The following is a 24,005-nucleotide window of genomic DNA, read 5'->3' as shown; positions in this document are numbered from 1 at the left end:
TCCGCGGGCTGTGCTATATACTCCGCGGGCTGTGCTATATACTCCGCGGGCTGTGCTATATACTCCGCGGGCTGTGCTATATACTCCGCGGGCTGTGCTATATACTCCGCGGGCTGTGCTATATACTCCGCGGGCTGTGCTATATACTCCGCGGGCTGTGCTATATATTCCGCGGGCTGTGCTATATAGTCCGTGGGCTGTGCTATATATTCCGTGGGCTGAGCTATATACAACGTGGCTGTGCTATTTACTACGTGGCTGTGCGATATACTACGTGGGCTGTTATATACTACGTGGCCGGCCGCGAACAATCAGCGACACGCAGTCCGGCCGTGAATTGGCGCGGGATTTGAACCACTCTTCGCTAATTGGTCACGGCCGGCCGAATCCTGCGTATTCAATGTATTCTAAAATCTTCATAAATAAACTACATACATATTCTAGAATACCCGATGCGTTAGAATCGGGCCACCATCTAGTATATACAGTACAGACCAAAAGTTTGGACACACCTTCTCATTTAAAGATTTTTCTGTATTTTCATTACTATGAAAATTGTCCATTAACACTGAAGGCATCAAAACTATGAATTAACACATGTGGAATTATATACTTAACAAAAAAGTGTGAAACAACTGAAAATATATCTTCTATTATAGGTTCTTCAAAGTAGCCACCTTTTGCGTTGATGACTGCTTTGCACACTCTTGGCATTCTCTTGATGAGCTTCAAGAGGTAGTCACTGGGAATGGTTTTCACTTCACAGGTGTTCCCTGTAAGGTTTAATAAGTGGGATTTGTTGCCTTATAAATGGGGTTGGGACCATCAGTTGTGTTGTGCAGAAGTCTGGTGGATACACAGCTGATAGTCCTACTGAATAGACTGTTAGAATTTGTTTTATGGCAAGAAAAAAGCAGCTAAGTAAAGAAAAACGAGTGGCAATTCATTACTGTAAGAAATGAAGGTCAGTCAGTCCGAAAAATTGGGAAAACTTTGAAAGTGTCCTCAAGTGCAGTGGCAAAGACCATCAAGCGCTACAAAGAAACTGGCTCACATGAGGACCGCCCCAGGAAAGGAAGACCAAGAGTCACCTCTGCTTCTGAGGATAAGTTTATCCGAGTCACCAGCCTCAGAAATCGCAGGTTAACAGCAGCTCAGATTAGAGACCAGGTCAATGCCACACAGAGTTCTAGCAGCAGACACATCTCTACAACAACTGTTAAGAGGAAACTTTGTGCAGAAGGCCTTCATGGTAAAATAGCTGCTAGGAAACCACTGCTAAGGACAGGCAACAAGCAGAAGAGACTTGTTTGGGCTAAAGAACACAAGGAATGGACATTAGATCAGTGGAAATCTGTGTTTTGGTCTGATGAGTCCAAATTTGAGATCTTTGGTTCCAACCACCGTGTCTTCGTGCGAGGCAGAAAAGGTGAACGGATGGACTCTACATGCCTGGTTCCCACGGTGAAGCATGGAGCAGGAGGTGTCGGGGTACTTTGCTGTTGACACTGTTGAGGATTTATTCAAAATTGAAGGCATAGTGAACCAGCATGGCTACCACAGCATCTTGCAGCGGCATGCTATTCCATCCGGTTTGCTGTGTAAGGGCTATTTGACCAAGAAGGAGAGTGATGGGGTGCTACGCCAGATGACCTGGCCTCCACAGTCACCAGACCTGAACCCAATCGAGATGGTTTGGTGTGAGCTGGACCGCAGAGTGAATGCAAAAGGGCCAACAAGTGCTAAGTATCTCTGGGAACTCCTTCAAGATTGTTGGAAGACCATTCCCGGTGACTACCTCTTGAAGCTCATCAAGAGAATGCCAAGAGTGTGCAAAGCAGTCATCAAAGCAAAAGGTGGCTACTTTGAAGAACCTAGAATATAAGACATATTTTCAGTTCTTTCACACTTTTTTGTTAAGTATATAATTCCACATGTGTTAATTCATAGTTTTGATGCCTTCAGTGTGAATTTACAATTTTCATAGTCATGAAAATACAGAAAAATCTTTAAATGAGAAGGTGTGTCCAAACTTTTAGTCTGTACTATATATATACACTCACCGGCCACTTTATTAGGTACACCATGCTAGTAACGGGTTGGACCCCCTTTTGCCTTCAGAACTGCCTCAATTCTTCGTGGCATAGATTCAACAAGGTGCTGGAAGCATTCCTCAGAGATTTTGGTCCATATTGACATGATGGCATCACACAGTTGCCGCAGATTTGTCGGCTGCACATCCCAAAGATGCTCCATACAAGGCAGGATGGATCCATGCTTTCATGTTGTTTACGCCAAATTCTGACCCTACCATCCGAATGTCGCAGCAGAAATCGAGACTCATCAGACCAAGCAACGTTTTTCCAATCTTCTACTGTCCAATTTCGATGAGCTTGTACAAATTGTAGCCTCAGTTTCCTGTTCTTAGCTGAAAGGAGTGGTACCCGGTGTGGTCTTCTGCTGCTGTAGCCCATCTGCCTCAAAGTTCGACGCACTGTGCGTTCAGAGATGCTCTTAGGCCTACCTTGGTTGTAACGGGTGGCGATTTGAGTCACTGTTGCCTTTCTATCAGCTCGAACCAGTCTGCCCATTCTCCTCTGACCTCTGGTATCAACAAGGCATTTCCGCCCACAGAACTGCCGCTCACTGGATTTTTTTTCTTTTTCGGACCATTCTCTGTAAACCCTAGAGATGGTTGTGCGTGAAAATCCCAGTAGATCAGCAGTTTCTGAAATACTCAGACCAGCCCTTCTGGCACCAACAACCATGCCACGTTCAAAGGCACTCAAATCACCTTTCTTCCCCATACTGATGCTCGGTTTGAACTGCAGGAGATTGTCTTGACCATGTCTACATGCCTAAATGCACTGAGTTGCCGCCATGTGATTGGCTGATTAGAAATTAAGTGTTAACAAGAAGTTGGACAGGTGTACCTAATAAAGTGGCCAGTGAGTGTATATATATATATGTGTGTGTGTGTGTGTGTGTGTATATGTATATATATATATATATGTGTATATATATATATATATATATATATATATATATATATATATATATATATATATATATATATATATATATATATATATATATATATACACACACACACACACATATATATTTATGTATATGTAGCAGAAACCTGAAAACTAAGTACGGTATGCTGTGAATACCTAAGTCTGCAGCATTCTAATTGCGGTAAGATCCACTGCAAAGAGATTTCATGGCATCTGCACTTTCCCTAAAGAGGACAACTTTTTGAAATAAAGCTGGGCTGCAGTCAGCTTAGTGTTGTGGGTTTCGCTTCTGAGACCTCTGCTCAGTAGCCGGGGAAGTTTCCGTTAACCATCCATTTTGCATTTAAAGGAATTTGTCATCACAAAATAGTTGTCAGGAGCTCCAGGACTGTCCATGTATTACAAGGGCAGCCATTCATTAAAATAACCACTATATGTAATACCATACTTCTCCATCCACTTTTTAAAGGGTGTTGTTTAAATGTTGTTTTTCTTTTTATATTAAATGTATTTTTTTTAAAGTTTGATGTGTGTGTGTATATATATATATATATATATATATATATATATATATATATATGTATATTTTTTATTTATTTTTTATTTATTTTTTTTCATCCCACTATATGTAAAAAAAACAAAGCCAAAAACCTTGTAATTTTCATATTTGCCACATGAACATTATCAGCAATAGACTAAGTCAGACTGTTTAGAATTGTATTGAAGCTTTTAATGAGCGTGGAGCCATCATGGCAGAGGTCATCGTGGAGGGAGAGTATTCCAAAATAGTGCATATGTGTGGTATCCGGAGCGTGTGATCATGGCCGTGATGGGCGATGGCGGCTCCTTTGTGATGTCGCACTATTAATGCATGCATGGGTACCCTACTGCTACTATAAGATCTCTTTTTTTTTTTTTTTTTTGTGTTTTAAGTGTTTTTATTGAATTTTACATTTAAACAGGGATAGGAATGGTCATAGGAAAGGAGGAAAGGGAAGGTATGGGATACACAAGGGAAACAGTAAAAATAGAGAACCCTTGTACAATTTCTGAAAAATGATAATAATAAACTTAATACATAAAGAGAAAAAAAAAAAAAAAATACAATAAAATTCAACATAAAATTTAGGTACACAGCAAAGACTTGCCATACCTATTGCAAGGAGCTCAATGGAGAGATACCGAACACAACGCACCTCATATAAGATCTATAAGATCTCTTTAACCTCTTTAAGACACTGATATTAGCAGCACAAACAAGAAAAGGAAAATATTCATTTTATAGAGAGGAGGTTAAGATGTTCGAGAAGATTAATACAGACATTGATCACTAGAATGAATGGAAGAAAATGCCAGTGTTATACAGTAGTCAGACTTGTGTTTCTCCCCATGTACGATAATGGGAGCTGTCTCGCTTCCATTTTGAATGTACCAGCGACCCCACAGACAGGAAAGTTGTCCAGGCTGTTGATGTAATGAGTTTTTGTTCTGTCTGTATACATTTAGCAGATGGCACATATCACAGAGAATATTACCAGTTTCAAAATGTTTGTCCCTTTTGTACTTCCTGTGGTATATACCAGTATAAGCGTTGTAATGGCTTGTGTTCTGACTCATTTACCCAGGCATGAAGACAACAGTCAGCGAAGCAGAGCATCCTTTACTGTGTGAGGGTACAAGAAGAGAGAAGGGTGATTTGGCGCTAGCTCTAATGATCACCTACAAAGATGATCAATCCAAGCTGAAAAAGGTACTGACAAGACTGACGCCAGCAGCACTACATTCACTACCTGACGATCTCTGTGCTGCTTACTATCTGGCTTGGGAAGAGGGAACCTGTTCCACTAGAAAGCCGCTCTACAGCCTCTATTACTAATCACATGGTGCATGCAGAATAATGGGGAATGCGCCACCTGCCCACGATGCGTTTTTTTATGTTGTAGATTTTCGGCAGCAGTTCTGCCCTTTTTATTTGCACTTTTCGTTGCTTTTTTGTTTTTACTTGCATTTTTATCACACTTTTTCAACTACGCTATTTTTTTTATATGTCTTGCTTTAAATTAAACTGCTCTGTTTCTGACAGCTTCCTGATATTTGACGTTGTTAAAACTTTATTGATAGTCGTGTGCGAATTACTTGTGTTTTTCATGCATTATCTTTGTCTTGCAGCATAGGTGTTGTACGGTGTCAGGGTTGCCCCCCCCCCTTGCTGACGCAGCATCGCTTAGGCACTGGTTGACACACCTTTATGGTTAAAGGGAACCTGTCACCCCAAAAATCGAAGATGAGCTAAGCTCACCAGCATCAGGGGCTTATCTACAGCATTCTCGAATGCTGTAGATAAGCCCCCGAAGTATCCTGAAAGATGAGGAAAAGAGGTTATATTACACTCACCCAGGGGTGTTCCCGCTGCGGTCCGGGTCCGATGGGCGTTGCGGTCCAGTCAGAGGCCTCCCATCTTTTTACTATGACGTCCTCTTCTTGTCTTCCTGCCGCGGCTCTGGCACAGGCGTACTTTATCTGCCCTGTTGAGGGCAGAGCAAAGTACTGCAGTGTGCAGGCATCGGGAAAGGTCAGAGAGGCCCAGCACCTGCGCACTGCAGTACTTTGCTCTGCCCTCAACAGGGCAAAGTACACCTGCGCCGGAGCCGCAGCGTGAAGACAAGAAGAGGACGTCATCCTATCAAGATGGGAGGCCCCGGAGCGCGATGCCCATCGGATCGGACCGCCCCTGAGTGAGTATAATCTAACCTCTTTTTCTCATCTTTCAGGATACATTGGGGGCTTATCTACAGCATTACAGAATGCTGTAGATAAGCCCCTGATGCTGGTGGGCTTACCTCATCTTCGATTTTGGGGGTGACAGGTTCCCTTTAAGGTTAAAGACTACTGTGAGGTTTGCCGTGACATGGCCGTGGGCTTCATACAGTCTAATCAGAATGTTAGCTAAGCACCTCCTGCAAATTTTCTTCATTTTATTTATGGCTATGAAGAATATGTGCTAATAAAACGCATATTTCCCACAAGAGGAATTGACATATTACGAATTTTAAAAAAATGCACCGCAGGTCAGTTCACAGTGTGAAAAAAAGGGAGCAGCAGATTTCTATTTATCTTATTCACCACTTTCCTGGAACTAGAAGACGCTGTTGCGCAGCATCAAAACTCATTGTGGGAACATAACTTAAAGAGGCTCAGACTTCTTGAGCTTTTGCACAGGGGGCACCTGGGGCAAATACAGTAGGGCTGCTGGGTTGCTATACGTTATGTCTGATGTGTTAGTGATTGGTGGGGGTGTCAGAGGTGAGACCACCATGAATCAGTACGTGATGACCTATCCTTGCAATATGCCATTAAAGCATGTGTTCTTAGGGATTCACCTTGTTAACACTTTTTTTCTGTATTCCTCCCCCAATTTCCAGATACTGGACAAACTCTTGGATCGAGAAAGTCAAACTCACAAACCTCAGACTCTGAGCTCCTTCTATTCTTCCAGTAAACCAACAGCAGCCAGTCAAAAATCTCCTTCAAAGCATGCGTCCCAGTCCACAGCAGCCATTCTAATATCAGGTAGCCCTGCCACTCACCAGCAGCCAGGTGTGACCACTGCAGTCCACGGAGGGATCGCTGAAAACTTCTCAGAGAAGAACGCGCAGGGTACCTTACTCACCTTGCTGTTTTTGTTTTTCCTGCCCATTGTAATTTCTAAGATGTTAATGTTACTGGTGCTACAGCTACATATTTTTTATGGTGGTCTTTTGATTCCCCTACCAGAACGTCCAACCTATTGTGTCCACAATCAGTGGTCACAAATGCTCAGACTAATTCTCGTTTTTTTCATGTCGAAATCACAAGAATCAGTGCATAAGAAGCAACTTTATTGTAAGAAATACTGAGCTCATTAGATTACGTGTTACCAGAGAACATTGCTGGCCCATCTACGCCGGCTTGGTGTCTTCCACATTGCATGGAGAACCAGTAGCACCTAGACTCAGTTGCAAGTGTTCCTTAGTAATTGGAGTAACACAGTTAAAGGGATTGTCCACTAAAAACAAGCTATCCCCTATCCACAGGATAGGTGATCACTTATAGATTGTGGAATTTGACCCCTGGGACTTGCACCGAACGCCAGAAAGGCGAACTTCTATCCTGCCTAAAACTGAGTGGGCGTACGCATGCCTGACCATCGCTCTATTCTTCTGTTATGAGGCAGCAGTGAACTTCTGGCAGCCCTGTAGAGAATGAGTGGAGAGTTGGCTAGGTGCCCAAACTGCTGCTCCATCTTGTAAGGAGATAAATATTCCCTGGTGGTTGATGCAGGTTTCAGCGGTCAGACCCTCACCGATCAGTAAGGTGTCATCTGTCTTGTATATAAATGATAACTTGTTTTCACCATCTGCTTTAAAGGGACTTTGTCAGCACAGAGTGACTGTTAAAACCAAGTACAGGCGCTCGGTGCTTTACAGCATGGGCAGTCATGTATATACACCTTCCCATCTGCTTGGTTTCCATCTATCTCCTCCCTTTTCTGGCGCTATGAAGGAAGCCAGAGCTGTCACTCAAAGAAAAGGGAAGGGCTAGAGAAAAAGGAGCAGGTGGGAAGGTATAAATAAATGACTGTCCCCACCGTCAAGTACCGCGCGGCAGGACTTGGTTTGAACAGTCATTCTGTGCTGACAGAATCCCTTTAAGTATTCTGTGAGTGGGCTTTACACATTACCTGTGTTAACAGTGTTGTATGGATGTATTACAGATGGCTCCCAGAAATCCAGCAGCGAACCAGTGGAAGCTCAAGTATACAAACAGGAAGGAAAAGTTCCAAGCCGCCTTGCCTTGGGAAACCGAGGAGGCTATAATGGGAGATGTTGGGGTTCACCAGTGCGTCAGAAAAAAAAGCACACAGGTAATTGCCACTCAGTCAGCCATGACGTCTACTACATTGTATTATGGATGCTTATAGTTACCGGTTACAGTGGAGCCTCTAGAAGCGTCATGGATGCCTGTAAAGACTTCAGACCACTTTGACATCTGTCTCATGTATTTTTATGAGACTGAAGTTAGCTCGGGCCACTGGGTAATACAGTAGAAAGTAGTGCTGTGTATAAGAAGCAATCCTATTTTTTTAAATTCTCCTTATTTTAAAGAGGTATTCCCAAGCATTTCCTGCTATTTTGGGAACTGTCATAGAAGTTAATGAAGAGTCGCACGAGCTCACCCACAATGCCATTCATGTTGGTGCAAGACGGGGCCCTGTTTTAGAGATAGGTGCAGGACTCAGAGGTGGGACTTTTTTTTTTCATTCACTTATGGCATACGCCATAAATGTCTGAGACTGGAACACCCACCCCTTTAACTCCAGGCGGCTCATGATGACAGCTGGTAAGGATCTGTGTGTGCTCCTGTCACATAACCCCGACGTGTGCGGAGTAAATGAAAATGTAAGTGGCCACTCTCCCTACTTAGAAGCAGGAGCCCTCCGTGGCCACACAATACAGATATGTGGGGTTTCTCTAGAGATGGCTGCGTACTCTACTCACTACAGTAGCAGCATTAATGTCCTGTGCTCACAAGATGAAATCTGTCACATTCTAATGGGTGACATTACTATAGAGAGAGTTTTTATTTAATTCTCACATTTTGTATAATTTTTAACAAAAGGAATGGCCAGCATCGACAGCAGCGCACCAGAAACTACATCTGACAGCTCCCCAACGCTTAGTCGCCGTCCACTGCGTGGAGGATGGAGTGCTACTCCTTGGGGACGGGGACAGGACAGTGATAGCATCAGCAGCTCCTCAAGCGACTCACTTGGATCATCATCATCTAGTGGGAGCAGGAGGGCAAGTGGTGGAGCCAGAGCCAAGACTGTAGAAGTCGGAAGGTAACTGCCACATTTGCTTCAGTAAAATACATATCTTTCTATTGGTTGAGGTAACAATATTTTGAATAAATTACTTGATTGTGTCTATTCTCTAGATACAAAGGACGTCGTCTGGAGAGCCATGCTCCCCATGTCCCTAATCAACCCTCTGAAGCAGCTGCCCATTTCTATTTTGAGCTCGCCAAGACTGTCCTCATCAAAGCTGGTGGGAACAGCAGTACTTCCATTTTTACACATCCCTCCTCCAGCGGTGGACACCAAGGGCCCCATCGCAACCTGCACCTCTGTGCCTTTGAGATAGGTCTCTATGCCCTGGGCTTACACAATTTTGTGTCTCCAAACTGGCTGTCTAGAACCTACTCTTCCCATGTCTCCTGGATAACTGGTGAGAGATGTTTATAGGTTATTGAAATGTTTAGTATGGTTGGAAAGTATTGAGCAAAGTAACCAATTCTGGGGCAGCAGCCATGTTTTCTGTATCACACATCATTATACATCTTAGTTTTGTTATTTGTTTCTGCTCATCAACCTAATTTTGGATTCCAGGGCAGGCAATGGAGATTGGAAGTGCGGCTCTAAACATTCTGGTGGAGTGCTGGGATGGCCATCTCACTCCACCAGAGGTGGCCTCTTTGGCAGACAGGGCTTCCAGAGCAAGAGATTCCAATATGGTCCGTGCCGCTGCCGAACTGGCTCTGAGCTGCCTCCCTCATGCACATGCCCTGAACCCCAACGAGATCCAGAGAGCGTTGGTACAATGCAAGGAGCAGGTATGAATGCATGATTTACCGTCTAGCTCACCATCACCCTTTCATTCCTTGACCCGAGGCGAACTATAATACTGTATGGAAATTCGAATTTTTTGTTGTAGGTCAGATGGTGGGAATCGTTAAATCTGTTTGCCGTCAGCAATCCAGTTACTTCAGAATGTTTTTCTTCTTAGGACAACTTGATGCTGGAGAAGGCGTGCATGGCCGTGGAAGATGCAGCCAAAGGAGGAGGTGTTTACCCAGAAGTCTTGTTTGAAGTGGCTCATCAGTGGTATTGGTTGTATGAGCAGATGGTGGGTGGCACTCCGGCGCAAAGAGAAGGCGCTACTGGCTGCAGTACAGGAGGAGCTCGTTCTGTGCCGGAGGTGGTGCGCGGACTCACAGACAGCAGGATAATACCAGATACCTCCACTGTGACCGTGGCAGCTGCAGTGACGGCTGCAACTGTGGTTCCTGTGATATCAGTCGGGTCCACTATCTACCAGCAGCATACTGCAATGGCTCATGCCCACAGCCAGGGGCTACACCCTTATACTACTCTACAGACACACATACCCACGGTGTGTAATCCTCAGTACATTGGAATCCCTCGCCAGCAAATCCCACAGCCAACAGTCTTCCCGGTTCCTGGAGCATTGTACACACAGGTAAGCAAAATGGGGGTAGACGCGTGGCACTAAACAGTCCTTAGGTCATGTCTATAGGTGGGGTGGTTGTCAGTGGCCATGCGTAATATATTCATGTATCCTTGTCTTATCTTCATTTGGGTTATTGCAATTGGATTTTTCAAGATAAACGTTGAAATGATCCTAAAGTGCAGTGGAGATATTCTATTTTATGGGAGAGCCGGCGATAGTGGAGCTCAGTACTGGGCTTTCACTGTCAGACCTATAGACAATGAATGGATCTGTAAAATGCATTATTAACCAATCTATCAACTTTATTAATAAGGAATAGAGGATCCATAAGGGTCCCAGACAATAAATATATTTTGTGGGAAAATTTTAAAGTCAGAGCAATGTACACACCAAACTTTGATCCATGATGTTTTGTATGTACAAGTTCACTTGGCTTTATTTTGGGCCATGATTTTCTAACCTATATCAGGAAGTGTTCAGTTAGAGAAATCCACTTTCTTTACTGGACCTGATCATCCCAACTTTGTTATTAATTCTATGTTAAGGCCCCCATACACTATAGGTTATTCAGCCGAACCTATGCCTCCTGACTTTTCCCTGACAGATAATATCTGGAGAGAGAATGATCCAGTCTGTTTCTTTTGTTCGGTCCTGAGATGAGTCTGGTCGTGGCTCTCTCATAGAGGACGCAGGATCGATCAGCTGAGCCAAGCGATGCAGTGTCTGAGGAAGTCAGGAGGCTTTTATTCCTGCCACATTGCATATACACTGGCATGTAAAAGTTTGGGTACCCCTTTTCAAAATTACTGTTATTGTGAGCAGTTAAGCAAGATGAAGATGAAATGCTCTCTAAAAGGCGTAAAGTTAAAATTCATCTTTTACATTTTAAAAATTACAAAAAGGAAAATGGGCCAATGCAAAGGTTTGGGCACCCTGCATGGTTAGTACCTAGTAGAACCTCCTTTTGCAAGTATCACAACTTGTAAACGCTTCCTGTAGCAAGCCATGTGTCTCAATTCTTGTTTGAGGGGTTTTCATCCATTATTCCATGGAAACTTCTTTCTGTGAGATTCCTGGGTCGTCTTGCATGCACTGCTATTTTGAGGTCTTGCCACAGATTCTCAATGATGTTCAGATCAGGGGACTGTGAGGGCCATTGTAAAACATTCAGCCTGTGTCTTTTGAGGTAGACTATTGTGGATCTTGACCTGTGTTTAGGATCATTATCCATTTGTAGAACATATCTATATATATATATACCTATATCTATATATAGATAGATATATATTTGCCTAAAATACAAAGGAAATGTGTCATCTTTAACTTTAGACCTTTTAGAGATAATTTAATCTTCAACTTTCTTATCTGTTCACAATATCAGTAATTTTGACCAGGGGTGCCCAAACTTTTACATGCCGCAGTACATGAGGTAGCTCACTTACTGTGTTTCCAGAGCAGTTTTTGGCTGGTTTCCACAATGTGTGCACTACTGGTACCAGGTGCAGTGTGAACAAAAAGTCCTGTAAGTATTATACCTCTAGGGCCCGCAGGCTTCCATACCCCCTGCCATAGGGCCTGGCAGACAACAATTTGCAGTCCTCTCTCACACAGCACTGCCTATAAACCTGTCTAGTGGTGAATTATAGTTTTTGTTAAAACCATTTCTAAACATGGCACATGCATTGTAATCAGTTCAGCATGATTACTGCGTCCTTCAGCTGGTGGCTAATGACTGTAATTTCCCTTATTTGCAGGGCGTTCATCCAGCGTTCATCGGTGCCCAGTATCCATACACGGTGACAACTCCTTCTATCGCAGCCACGGCTGTGTCCTTTCCGGGGGCCCCTGTCCCTTCAATGACACAGATTGCTGTCCACCCTTATCATACTGAAGCAGGACTGTCGCTAACATCTAATGTAGCAAGTAAGTAAGCCCCAATCGCCCACCGTCTTTAACATGTAGAATAATTGTTCCCCACCATTGTGAATGTGTCCCGCTCTTACCACTAGATGTTGCTGTCATCCTTCGCTGCAGAAACATTAAGCAGGGGGGATATGTAGCAACAATTCAGATTCAGCTTACAAACCATCTCCAGCAGACGATACCGTACCTCTAGTTATGTATGCGAGGGTATGGAGGCCAAGGGCCACATTCGTTATCAGGCCTCAACAATTAATCCCACGTTAATTTCCGTAATATGTGGTGGAACCTCTCATTGGGGACTTTTAAGTTGTACTGTGACATGCACGTTCCTATACATGCTTTCCTTTTACTTTGAATGTGATTTTTTTTGTTAAATTTTTTTTTTCAAGTATCATTATACATTCCTGGAAGCCAAATTTGCAAATTCAGGGTGATTCTTCCAACAATGCAGACATCTAGGTGTTTTTTTAAAATAAATGTGAACCTGTCAGACTCTCTGACCCGCGGGCAGTATAAATCTGGGACAGACTACCTAATTCAGGGTATCAGTGTCAAGGTTGTCTCCTGATTTGTTGTACTTTTGGGTAACATAAAGGAAGTGGGGAATATGATGTAAAAAGGACTCCCTTTTTTTGATACCAGTAGGGAGCGTTCACACGGGGACTACATTTCCAGCAATCCCAGGCACTAATCTGACAACACTAACCACCCAACCCGCACAGCTGGTAACAGGGAGCTTCCCTGCGGCGGAGGATGAGCAGCACAGCCAGCCGGTCAGTCCACAGGGTTTGCACTACCTCCACTCTGCGTATCGTGTCGGTAAGTAAATGTCTGTACAGTTTGTGCTTCTGCCGCCAAGAAAGGAGACTCAACAAATGCATGCTGAAAGTATTTCCACTAGATGAAAAAAAATTCCCCAAACTATATTAGTATTAGAAAAGATACCAGCAAAAAGCATCATCATACCTTCTTGTGTAAATTGAGGAACAACAATAAGCATGTCACTAGTGTCTCAACATCACAAATGGCTAGAATTGCAAAGTGATCGGAAAAACAAGCAAGTTCTCAACTCTTATTAGAAATCTCTCAATTCTCAAGAATACAGGGATTTTTTTTATTCTATACATTACTACTTGTTGCCTAGGTTATCTGCCACTTCTGCAGTGTATCAGAAGTGGCTAAGAAGCGCGTGTTTGGAAGCCCTGCTTTCCAGCTGTCCGGACTGCTGGATCGAGTCCGCTTCAGCGCCATTGTGCTCCTCCGATGCGGCAAAGAAAAAGCGGACTCTACTTGCATCAAAAATGCTGCTGGTCAAAATGGTCAATTATTTGTTATCTCTACACCCCCCTCCCCAGAGCAAGCAGAAAGGCAGGGGAGCAGTGGTACCAGAGAGTCAATCGTGAAAAGAGCCCTTTAATGGGAAGAAAGGATATTGACAATTTAACCAGTTAATGACCTTAGTAACCACCAATGCGTCTTTTTAGTGACCTGCGATATAAGAGAATAGCATCCCCAGGTGGGTGACCGTCCTGTATCTGTCGGGTGTACACTATAGCTGACAACTTGTATTAGCCACGATCAGTGTTGGCACCAACTATGGTTGTTTAACCTTTTAATTGCTGATGTCAATAGTGACTTCGGCATCTAGATGGTCTAGAGTGTGGGGGCTCCCATTTTAAGTGTGGTCCTGATGTTTGCCATGGCAATTCATGGTCAAATAATAGCTTTAACCCCTTTCCAGCATTGGGCGTAATAGTACGCCAATGTCGGATACCCTTCCTTTGATGTAGGCTCCGGCGGTGAGCCCACATCTTTCCCAGGATATGTCAGCTGTTTTGAACAGCTGACATGTGCCCACAATAGCCGCAGATGGAATCGCGATCCACCCGCAGCTATTAACTAGTTAAATGCTGCTGTCAAAGGCTGACAGTGGCAATTAAATGGCGCTTCCGGCAATTGCGCCGAAAATACGCACATCGGTAACCCGCGTCACGTGATCACCGATGTGTTGGCATGACAACCCGAGGTCTTCTGGAGACCTCTATGGTTGTCAGTGCTGGATTGCTGTGAGCACCACCCAGTGGTCGGCGCTCATAGTAAGTCAGCAATTCTACATAGAGGCGATCTGACCATCGCCTTTATGTAGCAGAGCCAATCGGGTTGTGGCAGCTTCTAATCTCCTATAGAGACTATTGAAACATAGCAAAAGTAAAAAACAAAAATGTGTTTAAAAATATATATATAAAAAATATAAAGGTTCAAATCACCCCCCTTTTGCTCCATTCAAAATAAAACAATAAAAATAAAATCAAGCATACACATATTTGGTATTGCCGGGTTAAGAATCACCCGATCTAGCAATAATAAAATGGATTAACCTGATTGCTAATTGGCGTAGCGAGGAAAAAAAAAAGTCAAAACACCAGAATTACGTTTTTTTTGGTCGCCGCAACAATGCATTTTAATGCAATAACGGGCAGTCAAAAGATCGTATCTGCACTAAAATGGTATCATTAAAAACGTCAGTTCAACGCGTACAAAAAATGAGCTCTCATCCAACCCAAGATCGTGAAAAATAGAGACGCTACGGGGATCAGAATATTGCACAACTTTTTTTTCTTTTATTTTAGCAAAGTTTGGAATTTTCTTTTCACTACTTAGATAAAAAGGAACCTAGACATGTTTGGTGTCTATGAACTCGTAATGACATGGAGAATCATAATGGCAGGTCAGTTTGAGCATTTAGTGAACCTAGCAAAAAACCCAAACAAAAAACAAGTGTGGGATTGCATTTTTTGCAATTTCACTGCACTTGGAATTTTTTTTCCCATTTTCTAGTACACGACATAGTAAAACCAATGATGTCGTTCAAAAGTACAACTCTGCCCGCAAAAAATAAGCCCTCAAATGGCCATATTGACAGAAAAATAAAAAAAATTATGGCTCTGGGAAGGAGGGGAGCGAAAAACCGGGGAAAAAAAAAACAAACAAAAAAAAAACAGCTCCGGTCATGAAGGGGTTAAAATCTGCCGGCTATAGCAGCCTGTTCAGAAGTTATCAAAATTTAAGGTGGTAAAAATAAACTTTTTCTTGCCTGTCATGTCATTTTGCATTAATTCCTGAAAAGCATCTGAGTGGTTAAAGGGAATCTGTCACCCAACAAAATCGAGGGTGAGCTAAGCCCACCAGCATCAGGGGCTTATCTACAGCATTCTGTAATGCTGTAGATAAGCCCCCGATGTATCCTAAAAGATAAGAAAAAGAGGTTAGATTATACTCACCCAGGGGCGGTCCCGGTCCGATGCTGTAGATAAGCCCCTGATGCCAGTGGCCTTAGCTCACCCTCGATTTTGGGGGTGACAGGTTCCCTTTAATGAACTACCCAAAAGCAACTTTGAATATGTTGAGGGGGTTATAAAATGGTATCACTTTTGGGGGTTTCCAGTATATAGGACCCCCAAAGTCACTTCAAACCTGGATAAGTCCCTAAAAAAAACAAATTTTGTAAATTTCCTTGAAAAAATGAAAAATTACTGCCACATTGTTAAACTTTCTAAAATGTTAACAAAATAAAAGAACATTTTACAAATGGTGCTGTTTTAAGGCAGACATGAGGGAAATGTTTTTATTAATGTTTTTGTGTGGTATGACTATCTGGATTCAAAGTTTGAAAAATTGCTAATATTTTAAACATTTTGTCATATTTCTGATATTTTTATAAATAATTGCAAAACATATCAAGCTAAGTTTACCATTTATTATAAAGTACAATGTGTCATGAAAAACCATTCTCAGAATCACTGCGATATGTTGAAGCTTTCCAGAGTTATTAGGGTATGTGCACAAGATGCATAAAACGCTGCGGATCCGCAGCAGTTTCCAATGAGTTTACATTACAGTATAAACCTATGGGAAACAATTCCGCAGCGGTTTTACAGTTGCTCCTATAGAAAACCGCAGTGAAATCCGCTGCAAATCCACGATAAATCTGCAGCAAAAATGCAGCGTTTTTGCCCTGCAGATTTATCAAATCCGCTGCGGAAAAATCAGCAGTGGACCATTCTACGTGTACACATAGCCTTACTGCATAAGGTGACGTGAGATTTAAAAAATAAATAAATAAATGTGTTCCGGTCATGAAAGGGTTAAACTTTGGTAAATCCAAAAATGCATCTGTAAGAAGGTACTATACACATAAGCTGTATATGCAGTCTGTGTTCAGTAGGCGATCCATTAGATGTAATTGTGAAGGCGACTGATTGGCTGCAGCGGTCACATAACCTGGTTTATCTCATGACACCGGTGGGAGACCGAGTGCAGGAGTGGCGCTCATCCAGGGAGAGGGGGGGAAGTTACATTTTTGTATGTATGCAGCTCCCTTAGGCAATTAATAGGGGCTTGTCCAGTAATGCAGCTTAGCGATGCACTTCTGTTCCAGGGGCTATAACCACTCTCTAGACATAGGAGTTTTACTTCTGAATTAATTAAAATCCTGGAGCACGTTTGTTGGGGGTCTTCCTCTGTTCTTCATGGAAATGCATGAAGGAACTGCTACCTGGGCATTAGCATTGTTGTCATTAGAGTATATGTCTACATGGGAACTCTAATGCCCAGCAGTCAAATTATTGCTAATATTCCAGGAGGAATAACAATGCTTGATAAAGAAAAGATTCCCTAAAACGTACATGTCCTAGGTAAACCAGACATGCCATGACCCGTGACAGGTCCTTTCTCCAGTTCTGCTACATTTTACTGAAATAGACACTCTTCGTTATTTTTCCTCTTGTGTACTTAATTTTGCTTGGAATACATGTGGTAATTACCAGATAATGTTTTTTCATAGACCGTTATCGCACATCCATGACCTGAACGGAACTCTGCATGGCATACATGCCATGAGACCTGAGGCAGTCACCATAGATAGTGATTAGAGATGGTAGAATTGATTCCTGTACATCGGCCAGGTCAGTAACTTGTGACTGCTGGTCGGGACCCCTGGCAATCCCCTCACCTCCCGGCTCTTCCCTTTATTAGCATGTCTGGCATGGCACCGTGTGTGCATCACGCCCCAGTGATGTCATTGCCCGAAAATTAAAAGAAGCGCTTGGAATACTGGGAAGCATGGAGACTGGCAGGGGTCCGATCAGCAGTCACAGGTTTTCTGAGAATCCATTCTCCCATTTTTCCTAATAATAGATCATATATGCCACAGTTGCACTTGCTTGTGTAGTTTCAGGACAAACCAACCACTTGTTCTGATCACTGCACCACTGAAGAAACACACAGTAAAACTTGGGACAACAAGTTCTTGCCCTTGCAGATATAACCCACTCCTGCCTTGCCCATTGCTGGTGCAACATACTCTTGCATAAGTTCTTATTGACTGAAACTGTGGTTTCTAATAATGTACTTGTCATTGTCTTTGCGGTGTCTTTATACCAGCTTTATTTACCCTCAGGAATGCTGGCCTTAGAGATGTTGGGGCGAAGAGCCCACAACGACCACCCCAACAACTTCTCCAGAAGCCCCCCTTACACTGAGGACGTCAAGTGGCTGCTGAGTTTAGCTGCTAAGTTGGGTAAGCACAGGTCCCGATAATGGATCTACAGACTTTGTGACTATTAATCTTGGGCTGAACACCATGAATACCAATCATCTTCGATTGCTGAAGTTTTTTCCCCAGTAATGAGACCAAGTTTATGCATCTAGTGCGAACTGACCTTTTCAGAGAATGCAAGTGGCTGATAGCCGGGGCTTGTTTACCAGGACGAAATGACATTGTGCATCGTGTAGACTTCCACAGTACAAGGGACACCGTGGGGTTAAGTTTCCCTGTACTGGGATGTTCTGCTTTTAACACATCTGAGATTTCTGCCTTTGGTCTGTATTTATTTTAATTTCCTTTTTTTGCCCTTTTCTAGGTGTGAATTATGTGCATCAGTTCTGTGTAGGAGCAGCCAAAGGCGTGCTGAGCCCATTCGTCCTGCAGGAGATTATTATGGAGGCACTTCAGCGGCTGAACCCTGCCCACATCCATAACCACCTGCGTACCCCTGCATTTCATCAGCTGGTGCAGCGCTGCCAGCAGTCTTACATGCAGGTGAGTGTTGCCTTTATGTGTAATTCTTTATTAATTAGCTTTGGGTGATTTATTTCTCAGACTGCGAATTCTGAGACTTCTCGCTAGGGAGGGTCTTCATATACTTGGTGACAATTGCAGTCAGATATGTAGGCCCTCTCACCCCTTCCTTCACTGTCGTAATAAAATGATTTTAGTTGTTTGGCCGCTTTGCTTGTATTAATGTACAACCTCTGATGTTTCCAATAAAACAAATTGAACCATAATATCAATCAACATGAATTCAATTCTTTGGATGCTGACAACCCTGAATGGTAGAGGAAGGTCCTGGATATGGGACTTTACACCCTGCAGGCTCAAGATGCCCAAGAATCACAACTTCAAAGAGTGGCCAACTAGGCTGCTTGTACCACCACAAAGAAAGCGTGAAGAAACACTTGTGCGGCCCTATTGACTACAGTAGATGGGTCCAGTCTGTCACTGACTTATGTGGCGAACAAGGAACATTTGGTCATTGATACCTGATAGTTTTACAGCTGTAGATTAATATCCATACATAATGAAGAAAATCCAGAAAGGTGGTGATTTTTTTTCTGTGACTGTCACATAAGCCATAGAGTGGGACGACCCTCTGTGAGACCAGGTATCATATCTTAAGAAGTAGCGCCCCCGAAAGCTAAATATAGCTGACAATGGTTATCTTTAGAAAGCTACCTCCTGCTCCAGATCCTGAAGAAGGACTAGAAGTGTGGTCAGGCCCGAGGATCCCTCACGTGCGCTCCCACTAGGGGTTACTGAAGGACAAGTTTCTGGCCCCATTGCTATTGGATGGACTTTTAGCTCTTTTTACTAATCATTGTGTAGCTGTACTTTAAGGGGTTGTTCCCCTTGAGTTATTGAATATCCCTGGTTACCGATTTTTATAAAGAAACCAACCGTGCTGTACTCACCTTCCCCTGGTCCGGTGGCGAGTCTTACACTCGCTCCCTGTGTCTGGAATTGATGGAGACTCGCTGGGAGACCTGTGGAAGGCGAGTACAGGCGTGATTTGTTTCTTTATAATAACCTGCGGCCGGGGCATTCATACAGAAAGGGAACAGCCCCTTTAATGTATCATATTTGTGTGATCTGTTATCTATAGAGAGCATTCTTGTATTACCATTATAAAGACTTTATTTTCTGGACTTTGAGGTTTGCCTGGGAATAACTGTAATTTCATGTTCTTTTTGCAGACCCTACTAAATGACTTGCAATTATTTTAATGCTTTATTTTCTTCTGTTTCCTGGGCAAGCATCCTGTTTAATAAATGTAGATGGTCACTTAGGTTGTATTTGAATTTGTAGGAGACTTTAATAAAATTACGTTTTTTATTCCCTTAATGAGAACATGAACTTCTCACCTAACAACATATGAGCGTTGCTGTGCAGATCACCTAGCATTAGTCCATATAACCCGTGTGCCCGTTCTGGTGCCTGCCATAGTGATGTGTAAAGAGATCAGGTACTGCATGATGCGGAAAGTCAGTATGAAATGTGCTTCTTCAGTGAGGAAGAGAACTCTAGCGCCACCTATTGGAAGTAGCAATCCTAAATGTCAATATCGACCCTATAACGAGCCTTGTCACATGACTCTGGATGAACGCCAAACCAGAATCTCTATTTGCACATATTATGGGTTGTTGCCCCGCCTCATTGCCAAGCAAGAGATCTGATTTGGCTGTATGAGAGGACTCTGATTATGGTCTAAGGCAGGGGTGTCAAACTGCATTCCTCAAGGGCTGCAAACAGGTCATGTTTTCAGGATTTCCTTGTATTGCACAGGTGATCATTTAATCACCTGCACAGAATGATTCCAGCACCTTGTGCAATGAGAAGGAAATCTTGAAAACACGCTTGGTTTGAGGCCCTTGAGGAATGCAGTTTGAGACCCCTGGTGTAAGGGGTAACGTCTCTCCTTATGGGTGGTGATATGCAAGTATTAGTAGACCATGCAATGCTTGTCTGGGAAATTAAACGTGCAAATAGCCTCTTCAGAGAGGGCTTGAACTCTTGCGCCACCAATTGAATGTAGCAACCTTAAAAGTCATTATTGACCGTTTAACGAGCCTCACCACATGACATGGAATAAAGGCCACACCATAATCTCTATTTACAGACATGTTTGGGGGTGTTACCCTCTCTTCAGTGCAAAACAAGACATTGATTTGACTGTGTGAGAGGTTTCTAAGGAGTAAAGGTACCTTCACACGAAACGACATCGCTAGCGATCTGTGACGTTGCAGCGTCCTGGCTAGCGATATCGTTTCGCTTGACACGCAGCAGCGATCAGGATCCTGCTGTGATGTCGCTGGTCGCTGAATAAAGTCCAGAACTTTATTTGGTCGTCCGATCGCTGTGTATCGTTGTGTTTGAAAGCAAAAGCAACGATACCAGCGATGTTTTACACTGGTAACCAGGGTAAACATCGGGTTACCAAGCGCAGGGCCGCGCTTAGTAACCCGATGTTTACCCTGGTTACCAGCGTAAAAGTAAAAAAAACAAACAGCACATACTTACATGCGTCCCCCAGCGTCTGCTTCCTGACACTTACTGAGCGCCGGCTGTTTGTTTTTTTTACTTTTACCCTGGTTACCAGCGTAAACGTTAAAAAAACAAACCGTACATACTCACCCGTCGGTGTCCTTCAGGTCCCTTGCCGTCTGCTTCCTGCTCTGAGTGCCGGCCGGAAAGTGAGAGCAGATCACAGCGGTGCTGCGCTCTGCTCTCACTGTACGGCTGCACTCAGAGCAGGAAGCAGACGGCAAGGGACCTGAAGGACACCGACGGGTGAGTATGTACTGTTTGTTTTTTTACGTTTACGCTGGTAACCAGGGTAAACATCGGGTTACTAAGCGCGGCCCTGCGCTTAGTTACCCGATGTTTACCCTGGTTACCGGGGACTTCGGCATCGCTCCAGCGCCGTGATTGCAACGTGTGACCGCAGTCTACGACGCTGGAGCGATATTCATACGATCGCTGCGACGTCACGGATCGTGCCGTCGTAGCGATCAAAATGGTACTGTGTGACGGTACCCTAAGTACTGTTCATCTCTGAAGAGTCACTTGGCATATTTAATTTTCCCAGAGGAGCATTGCATGGCCTAGAAGTCTTAATAAAGTGGCATTACCCCTTAGCCCCCACAGAAAGTCAGTACTATTTGGTTTTACACTAAAAGACCAGACACAGAAATTTATAGGATTGTAACAAAGTGGAGAAAAATGTCAAACCAACGAAACACTCAGATATTTCTATTAAATAAGTTGTCCCCTCACAGCTTGGTTTATTAATGAACACCTAGTGTTTTTTGACATATGAAGACGCATAGCACATTACTATAAGATATGCACATATGACCTCAGCATTCTAGATGTGTCACCTCCAGCTTGCTGATAGTTTCCAGGTAGTAATGGAAGTTGTTTGTTTTGTTTTTTTAAATCGTGGAAGTAAGCTGCAGGTAATTGGGAGTGCATGTGTGATGCTAAGACGAGGAGCAGATGCCAGTGTGAATGTTGCCTTGTGCCTAATGGCACACTTTGTATTTTTGTCTGATGGGTTTCTATGGATAACAAACGGGGAAGTCGCACATTGGGTCCAATATGACTGACTGTAGCAAGCGGGTAATATGACTTCTGTTTTCTTGCAGTACATCCACCATCGTTTGATACATCTTACCCCTGCTGACTACGATGACTTTGTAAATGCCATCCGGAGTGCAAGGAGTGCGTTTTGCCTCACCCCTTTAGGAGCCATGCAATTCAATGACATTCTACAGAACCTGAAGCGAGGCAAACAGACCAAGGAACTGTGGCAGAGGGTGTCCCTGGAAATGGCCACATACTCTCCTTGACTCCTTAAAGAGACAGCATCCAACCATGGCTTCCACCTGCAGGGCTCTGTCCGACCTCTAGCTGAGCAATAGGATAAGACCCCACTGCAGACTCGGGCCTAGATGGAGAACCTAAAATTGTGAACCAGCTCTATGATGTGTTGTGGATCTAGACGCGGCAATGAAATGACATTGGTCTGATTGCCGCTGTGTGAACTATTTGTACAAGGTTGGATTTTTTTTTAATATATATAAAAAAATATATATACACTATTTTAGTTATTACATTACAGATCACATGTCTGACGTGTCATTCCTTCTATTACAAGACCCTTTCTCCTGGCTTTGATGTTATTGGTTGGGACTTTGCTGAAAAGTCTGCTTAATGTTTGTAATTTAGGGTTTCTTTTGTATTTGTATGTTTGTCTTCATTATGTTCGGTCATATGCAAAATATTTATTTTGGCTTTTTTTCTTTGACACGTACTCTGTATCTCTTCTATTAGTACATACTTTTGCATTAACCAGCCCTCCTCCCAGCCAATAGTCAGAGCTCAGAAGCCTTAGAGACATGTAAAACACTGTTCCCTTAGGGCTTGGTATGTGTTTTAATGCAACATAAAGGGGAATGTTATTTGCCAACTGGGAAAGTTAAGTATGTGTGTTCTGCATCATCTCAAAGCAGAATATCCTCCTTTAATTTTCTTTTTCTGGTAGATACATTGTTGTCTTATTTTTGTTTCCTAATTAAAAGGAAATTTTCTTTACACCAACCTTGTCTTTTATTTTATTTTTTTATTGATACTATCCCTCCAAAAATGTCATAAAAAATAACTGGAATAGACTAACCCTTTGTTAAAATAAAAAACAGCATTGGATATTAATAGATAGAAATGTCAGTATAAGGCCACGTTCACACGTTCAGTATTCGGTCAGTATTTTACATCATTATATGTAAGCCAAAATCAGGAGTGGAATAATCCGAGGAAAAGTAGAATAGAAACACGTCATCACTTCTGTAGTTTCACCCACTACTAGTCTTGGCTTACAAATAATGAACTTGTGAACATGGGCTCATACCAAGGAAATCCAGAAAACATGACCTGTTAGGATTGTATGAGGGCCGACGTTGAGAAAAACACTGATCTGTGAGACCATGTCCACAGTTTATGACTGGCAGAGGCTCTATTTAAAAATGATACATGCTGCTGTTTATTGTGCTTAAAGGGAATCTATTAGCAGGTTTTTGATATTTATTCTGAGAGCAGCATAATATAGGGCGACTGAGCCTAATTCCAGTGATGTCACTCACTAGGCTGTGTTGTAGTTTCAATACAATCATTGTTTTATCAACAGGAGATTATCACTGCCTGACTAGGTTTCATATGCACAGCAGTCACGCTAGTCTGTGTAACCCCGCCTCCACCATTGATTGGCAGCTTTCTAACAAGGTACACAGGAAGCTGCCAATCAGGGGTGTGCCCAGGGATAGACACCTTATGACCACTGCTACAGCATGGATTTTATCAAAACTACACGAAGTAGTCCTGCAAGTGATACATCATTGGAATCTGGATTTCCCTATATTATGCAGCTTTGAGATTACATATGAAAACCTGCTGACAGATTCCCTTTAAAGGGGTTGTTTTCTACTCTGACAACACCTGCTATATTCTCCCCCTTGTAACCTAAAAATGCCCTCTCCTCGCCTCACATACCAAAACTTTTCCAGTGATGTTAGTATGGGGTCTCCTGAGGCTGAGGCTCCAGTGACATTATGGCATCTGAACCTTACAGGCAGTCAGCAGCTGCTAATTAACTGCGGTGCT

The 24,005-nt window shown here is 43.0% G+C and overlaps 1 protein-coding gene across 4 annotated transcripts in view; it reads left to right on the top strand.

Annotated features, from left to right (window-relative positions):
* The window catches only part of ZSWIM8 (zinc finger SWIM-type containing 8), a 179,366-nt gene extending 156,421 nt beyond the window's left edge, over positions 1 to 22,945 (top strand). For 2 of the 4 annotated variants that reach the window (XM_077259241.1, XM_077259245.1), the window contains 12 exons: positions 4,646 to 4,770; positions 6,443 to 6,677; positions 7,774 to 7,923; positions 8,679 to 8,901; positions 8,997 to 9,286; positions 9,448 to 9,671; positions 9,845 to 10,318; positions 12,064 to 12,232; positions 12,875 to 13,051; positions 17,691 to 17,810; positions 18,154 to 18,332; positions 21,995 to 22,945. In XM_077259241.1, the coding sequence (XP_077115356.1) occupies positions 4,646 to 4,770; positions 6,443 to 6,677; positions 7,774 to 7,923; positions 8,679 to 8,901; positions 8,997 to 9,286; positions 9,448 to 9,671; positions 9,845 to 10,318; positions 12,064 to 12,232; positions 12,875 to 13,051; positions 17,691 to 17,810; positions 18,154 to 18,332; positions 21,995 to 22,198 (2,570 nt within the window). In that variant the 3' untranslated portion in view covers positions 22,199 to 22,945. Of the gene's footprint in view, positions 1 to 4,645; positions 4,771 to 6,442; positions 6,678 to 7,773; positions 7,924 to 8,678; positions 8,902 to 8,996; positions 9,287 to 9,447; positions 9,672 to 9,844; positions 10,319 to 12,063; positions 12,233 to 12,874; positions 13,052 to 17,690; positions 17,811 to 18,153; positions 18,333 to 19,695; positions 19,821 to 21,994 lie in introns of those variants that run through there. The other 2 variants (XM_077259243.1, XM_077259244.1) reach the window with 2 other exon arrangements.
* Positions 22,946 to 24,005: the final 1,060 nt, after the last annotated feature.

This window comes from Ranitomeya variabilis, chromosome 4 (genome assembly GCF_051348905.1).
Source record: "Ranitomeya variabilis isolate aRanVar5 chromosome 4, aRanVar5.hap1, whole genome shotgun sequence".
In the NCBI taxonomy this organism is placed as follows: Eukaryota; Metazoa; Chordata; class Amphibia; order Anura; family Dendrobatidae; genus Ranitomeya; species Ranitomeya variabilis.
Note: the sequence above shows the minus strand (reverse complement) of the source record. Positions and strands in the feature narration are given on the sequence as shown.